The sequence below is a fragment of the Frankliniella occidentalis genome, unplaced genomic scaffold, assembly GCF_000697945.3.
Source record: "Frankliniella occidentalis isolate FOCC.00 unplaced genomic scaffold, Focc_3.1 Scaffold17, whole genome shotgun sequence".
NCBI classification, from domain to species: Eukaryota; Metazoa; Arthropoda; class Insecta; order Thysanoptera; family Thripidae; genus Frankliniella; species Frankliniella occidentalis.
This window is the reverse complement of record NW_026267147.1, coordinates 1603472-1609733: the sequence shown is the minus strand read 5'-3', so window position 1 is coordinate 1609733 and position 6262 is coordinate 1603472. Positions and strand designations below refer to the sequence as shown.

Sequence of the window (6262 nt, the reverse complement as noted above, 5' to 3'; positions counted from 1 at the left end):
GTTGGCCCGCCCCTCCCTCCTCGGCTGCAAGCCTCAGTGGCTACGAATTATTTATGTTGAATTTTCCAAAGAATGGGGTGGGGGTGAACGACTTGTCGTGCCCGCCAGAAAGAAAAGTGTACGTGTGGGTGTACGTACGCGAGGGAACGTGCGTGTGCGTGCGCGTGCGCGCCGTGCTGGTGTTGCTTGTGCTCGTCTTCGTGCACCTGTGTGTGTGTGTGCGCGCAGAGAAAAAGGCTTGCGTAAAGCACCCCACCCCCGCCCAACCGACGTTTTCCCTCGCGTCCATTCGCGGGAAAAAGTATAGAAGAGCGCGCATGTACACACTCAGCTCTGTGCTTTTGCGAGCTGCTGGTCGCTCTGCTCCTCGAGGACGCGCACGCCCGGAAATAAAATCCTGTGAGCGGGGAGTTTACACACAGAAAGACGCGCGTTGCTCATGAAATGGAACTGCCGTGGTGAGAAAGCGTGGCGTGGCGAGTAAGGGTGGTGAGTCGGCGGGCCGTCGAGAGCAAAGAAACCAGCAAGGAGGTGGGCGGGCGCGCCCAGCCCTTTACCTCTTCCTCTTCCCGCCCTCACTCGTCCACCGCCAGTTTATCTTTCCCCCTCTCCCCTGGCCGCTCTCCCCTCTGGTCGAGGACCATCCTCTGCTAATCAACTCGCGCTCCGGGTCCGAAGTGAAGTAGTTGAGCGAAGGCATGCTCAAGGCTCTCTCTCTCCCTCTCTCCCTCGCCCTCTCGCTCTCCTCCCCTGTACTGGCTGTCGTAGCGCTCCTGCTGCTTCTGGCCTCGCTTGATAATTGCAGTGCTCCTCGCCCCTAAACTAAATAACCGCCCTTCCTCCGCCCCCCGCCTGCAACGCGCCGATGAAGACGGCCTCAACTTTTTTACTCGGCCGGCGCGGGCGAGAAAACTTGTGCACCGTATTGGCCGGTGACTGGCAAGGGAGGAAGAGGGGGGGGGGGGTGTAATGATAGAGATCGCCCCCTGGGGGAGGGGAGGGGGGGCTGCTTCCACCCTCTGCTACTGTTTGATTGTCTTTTTTGCTCCTTTTGTAAAGTTTGGGATTCATTGGGTTTATTTTCCCTGCCTTGTCTAGAAGTGAAGTTGCTGAAGGGATGGGAGCAGAAGTGTTAGACGTTTGCATGCCTCTTTGCCCGTTCTCTGCCTTCCCTGGAGGTAGAGGCGCGCGAGCCTCGAGGGTCGAGGGGCATGAATGAACTAACAGACGGCCGCCGTGTCGTGTTGCAGGTCGCCGCCATGCTGCCGGACGACGGGCCGGGGCCCAGGACGGGGCTCCGCGAGCTCGCCAAGCAGGTCGAGAAGGCCGCGCCGCCGCCGCCGCTGCCCACCACCAGGCAGGGCCCCAAGCCGGAGGGCGAGGCCTTCTGGCGCGCGCTCGGCTCGCCGCGCCTCGTCGTCGCCCCCATGGTGGACGCGAGCGAGCTGGCGTGGCGCCTGCTGTCCCGGCGCCACGGCGCCCAGCTCTGCTACACGCCCATGCTGCACTCGTCTGTCTTCATCCGGGACCCCCGCTACCGCGCCGAGGCCCTCGCGTCCACGCCGGAGGACCGACCGCTCATCGTGCAGGTAGCTACTCGAGATGTGTCCCATATGCAAGTGTCCAAAATATCGTAAATGTTTGGTCTGTAACTATATTTCTTGCTTTTGATTCGTCGCCAGTTTTGTGCCAATAACACTGCTGTGTTGCTGGAGGCAGCGCTGCTGGCAGAGCCGTACTGCGACGCCGTGGACATCAACCTGGGCTGCCCGCAGGCCATCGCACGGCGGGGCCACTACGGCGCCTTCCTGCAGGACGACTGGGACCTCCTCAAGGAGATGGGTGAGGCCGTCGTCCGAATCCTAAAGAGAGAAACACTGAAACATTTTCATGTTTGCGCCCCCATGAGCCGTTTCGCGCCGTGCAATATTGAGATGTGTAGATAGCATGAAGGTCGGTTGGCTGGGCGAGGGGAGGGTTGCGCTATCGGTGTATGGCCTGCTCCCCGAGCCGGGGCCCCCAAGGGCAGCTCCGCCTCGGCTCCGCCCCCTCCGTCAAGGGGTTGGGGAAGGCAACGGCAGCCAAGGTACGAGGAGCAGATATGCACTCTTGTGAGAGACACTGACTCTATCAGATTGTGCAAAACGACCAGACGGGCGTAGGGGTGGAGGAGAAGGTGAAGGAGGGATAGGGGGAGGGGCACAAAAAGTGGCTCTGCTGCTGGCATCCTTCGCTGGCCGCCCCAGTTCTGTCAATAGCACAACGCTGTGCTGTGCGCAGCAGGCATAACTCTGGATTCGGGGTCATTATCTTCTCGTGTGATCTTTTTATATTGTGTCCGGATAGCGTATGGGCCTGACAGGCCTCACCCACAATTTAAAGTTGATTGTGATGTATCTTTTGTCCTATTTTTATTAAATCTCAATCTCATATCATCCTGTTGCAGTAAGCACCCTGCACGCGCGGCTGTCGGTGCCCGTTACGTGCAAAATCCGAGTGTTTTCGGACGTGGGCCGCACCGTGGAGTACGCGCGCATGCTGGAGGCGGCGGGCTGCCAAATGCTGACCGTGCACGGCCGCACCCGGGAGCAGAAGGGGCCGCTGACCGGGCTCGCGAGCTGGCCGCACATAAAGAAAGTCGTGTAAGTGGACTCGAATAGACTTGGTATACCATGGCATTTCCAATGTCATGTGAAATCTGTGCTTTGGTGTAATGTTAGTATAAAAGAATTAGATAATCAGGCATTGCGTTTTATTTTGTGTATCATCGCTTTACCATTAATTTTTGTTATTATTTTGTTGCTCAGGGAGAGTGTCAAGATCCCAGTTTTCGCCAATGGAAATATTCAATACCAGGGAGATGTTGAACAATGTATTGCGGAGACAGGCGTCAAAGGTGTGATGACGGCAGAAGGCAACCTGTACAACCCAGCACTGTTTGAGGGCACTAACCCTCCATGTTGGGAACTTTGTCTGGAATATTTGGATCTAGCCCAACAATATCCATGCCCAACATCATTTGTCAGGACCCACCTCTTTAAAATGATGCATCATCTGTAGGTCCCTACAATTTTCTCAAAAATCTATCAATACCAGTAGTAAATTTTATCCATTCATTAATTCATTTTTAAAAACCTATGGTACATTTCAGACTGTCGCTACCAGAAAATGCAATGGAAAGACATGAAATTGCCAAAGGACAAAACTTAGAAGATTTCCGGAAAACTGTTTTAAAATTACGAGATCGTTTTCTGCCTTATCACCAGGGGCTAAAAGTGTATCCAGACAAGAGAGATGGTGAGTATCATATACCTTTAATATATTTATTTTTAATCTTAAAGATACTTTAAAAAAAAACAACACATTGACTTTAGTATGATTAGTGATGAAATCAGGTATATTGTTTGTTATGTTCCTTCTTGCAGAGACAATTGCAGAGACATGTGATGTGGTTTTACCAGCGTGGCTTTGTCAGCCCTATGTACGTATTCCACCCGAAGAACACTTGCGCAAACTAGCAGATAAGCAAAACAAGGTTGAATCATCCACCGAAAATAATGTGAGATTCCATAAAATTTTTTAGCTATTTGCGGCTCAAGTATTTGATGTTGTTTACTTATTTTTATATGTGTTTCGTAGAAATCTGCATCAGGCGAGAAAAGGAGTCTTGACGATAATGAAAACGATTCTAATCCACCACTCTCCAAAAAGAAGCTTAAAAAACTCCAGCACTCTCAAAAGATCAAATTAAATCCACACAGTCGAAAGTGTCAAGAAAAGTGCTCTGAGTGCGCCAACCCTCTTGTAAGCTTCAAAATAATCACCAAATCAAAAGATATGTGTTTCAGCTATGCTGACTTTAATAAATTCTCGTTTACAGGGATCGAAGTGTGGCTTCAAGTTATGTAGAGCATGTTGTCGGAAAGCCTGTTTTGCTGAAAAACGGGATTGTCCTGGCCATCGAATACTAACAAAAACACGTTACGAGAAACTACTGCACTATCAAGCTCTTGAAGCTAGTGAAAAGAACAACAATGCAGCCCAAGGAAATGCTGATTCAGCAGATTGCAACTCCACAGACAACTCTAATGACAGCCATAGCAATGAGGAGACTGAACAATTATCTGAGGCATCTTGTGCTAAAGTGAATGAAAAAATGGATTTAGAGGAACCTCAAGCTGATGTGTCAATTAACTCACTTAATACATAGTTAAGACAAAACTGTGATGGTGACGTCGTAAAAAAGTAGGTTGGGGCAGAGGCAAGTTGTTTGTGTATTGCATTTTTGTCTATGCAAAGCACTGCCTTTGGTTAGTGGGAATGGGGGAGATTTAATGTCAGATACATTCTGAAAATGTTCTGGGTATGGAATCCAAGTAAAAAGACTACCATCAAAGCATTATTGAACTATTCATAGAATACTGTACTTGATTACTCTTATTGTGTAGTAGTGTGATTAAACTAAAAGATTCTTGTGTTATTTTTAATACACAATATATGTTTTATAAAAACTATAGTACATGGCTGTGATATAGATGTTTAAGGTACTCTGTGTTATAAATCTTATCTGATGAAGTCAAATATTATCTCTTAAACATAGTACCTCAATTTTTAAGTTTTACAGAAGTGCTATTCATTATTTTTTTTGTATTTTCTGTGTACATATGGCTGTGGCAGTTATTATACTTTTCAGTATGTTTGGATCAAGATGATATGACAAGTATATTACACATCCCACAACAAATCTTCTCTTGCAAAATGAACGCAATGGTACATGGCCTTCTTTGATATGTGTCATGTTCACAAATATTTTGTCAAAGTGGAAAATCATCATGTTATTTTATTGCAACCTTTTAAACCCTCTGCTTCTTTAAAAAAGAATGTTATCCGAAGCACTTCATGAAGAACTCATTCAAAAGAAAGTTGTTGAGATGTTACTGTTATTCAGCTTTCGTACAAATATTTCTAGAGTAATCAATTTGCGCTACCAAATCTACAATTAATGTAGGTTTACACTTTTATTTTAGATGTTAGATTGCTGGATAACCGTAGCTAACCATTTGTACTTACCAGACAATAATTGTTAATAGATGTGGCAAGTGATCACACTTGTTGATCACAGGTCACACCAGGAATAAAATTATTAGCTGATGGTGCATGGGTTGTGTAAAAAAATTGTTTAGGTGGATTCAGTACAGTATATGTGGTGTTTGATGGTGCTCAGTAGTTCTTATTCTTGACTTGGTGTATACCTCATCTTATGTGCAGAGCCCTCCACTATAAGTCTATTTAATGAATTTCTTAGATTGAAAAACATTTGTAGGATTTTACTAAAGGAATTTGTAGTTGAATTTGCCATTCATAACTGTCAATGTATGAACAGTGGATCATGCTTCTACTTAGACATTAATGCCAGAGGACTAACTAACTTTTTTAGGGATTGAAACTTGTTATTTTAACATACATATATCACCTTGGGTCAATATTGAATCCATCCATTGTTTTCTTTCCGTAACGACAAGTGAAATTATAAGAAAAAAATGTGCTGTCTGTCTCATTATGACTTTCTTTTAGGTAAGCATGGCCTAATACTGACAATTTCTTTTAGAACACTTGTGTAACGAAAACGTGTAACAAAATGCAGGACCTAAGTACTCAGATCACACTAAGTCTGGTTTCCATGAGGACCAACCATTCCTTTTATTTCTTACTTAGTTATTTTTTACTTTCATATGCTCTGATGAAATGTTTTTGTACTTAATCAAACTTTATTGTTAACAAATCCTTACTTTAACATATCATAAATAACAAAAATACAGAAATGCAAAATGAATATGGACAACATGCAAGGAACACATGTGAATGCTTAATGGTCATTCTTATATGTTTATTTGGGATCCAACCCATTAAAAGACTACCTGACATGTATACTGAGAAACGAATTTTAAAGAGTTGAGTATGTTGAAACGAACAGCATTTTATTTTACCTAGATAAACGCCCCAATACCAACCTTCATATTCCGTCTACTCAGATGAAGTTCCTTATGCTAGTAATTACTCAACTAGCTAGATAATACTCACATTGGTTCATAGCACAGTGCACTTCACACCATTATACAAAGTTGATACGGATTATACCGATGCATTAAAGTTCTAATGCATTCACTCAGAACTTTTGATTCACAACCGGTGACCTCAGTGGTGTATCCTCGTGGTTCTGAAAAGATTTTAAAACAAAACTCAAGAAAATTATTTAAAAAGA

General features: G+C 45.4%; 1 protein-coding gene across 3 annotated transcripts in view; it reads left to right on the top strand.

Moving 5' to 3' along the window:
* The window catches only part of LOC113204802 (tRNA-dihydrouridine(16/17) synthase [NAD(P)(+)]-like), a 28849-nt gene extending 22882 nt beyond the window's left edge, over nucleotides 1-5967 (top strand). For all 3 annotated transcript variants that reach the window (XM_052264211.1, XM_052264212.1, XM_026420115.2), the window contains 8 exons: nucleotides 1251-1589; nucleotides 1683-1842; nucleotides 2447-2642; nucleotides 2808-3056; nucleotides 3152-3297; nucleotides 3426-3559; nucleotides 3640-3804; nucleotides 3881-5967. In XM_052264211.1, coding sequence (XP_052120171.1) covers nucleotides 1260-1589; nucleotides 1683-1842; nucleotides 2447-2642; nucleotides 2808-3056; nucleotides 3152-3297; nucleotides 3426-3559; nucleotides 3640-3804; nucleotides 3881-4210 — 1710 coding nt within the window. In that variant the 5' untranslated portion in view covers nucleotides 1251-1259 and the 3' untranslated portion in view covers nucleotides 4211-5967. The remainder of the gene's footprint in view (nucleotides 1-1250; nucleotides 1590-1682; nucleotides 1843-2446; nucleotides 2643-2807; nucleotides 3057-3151; nucleotides 3298-3425; nucleotides 3560-3639; nucleotides 3805-3880) is intronic.
* The last annotated feature ends 295 nt before the right edge of the window (nucleotides 5968-6262 follow it).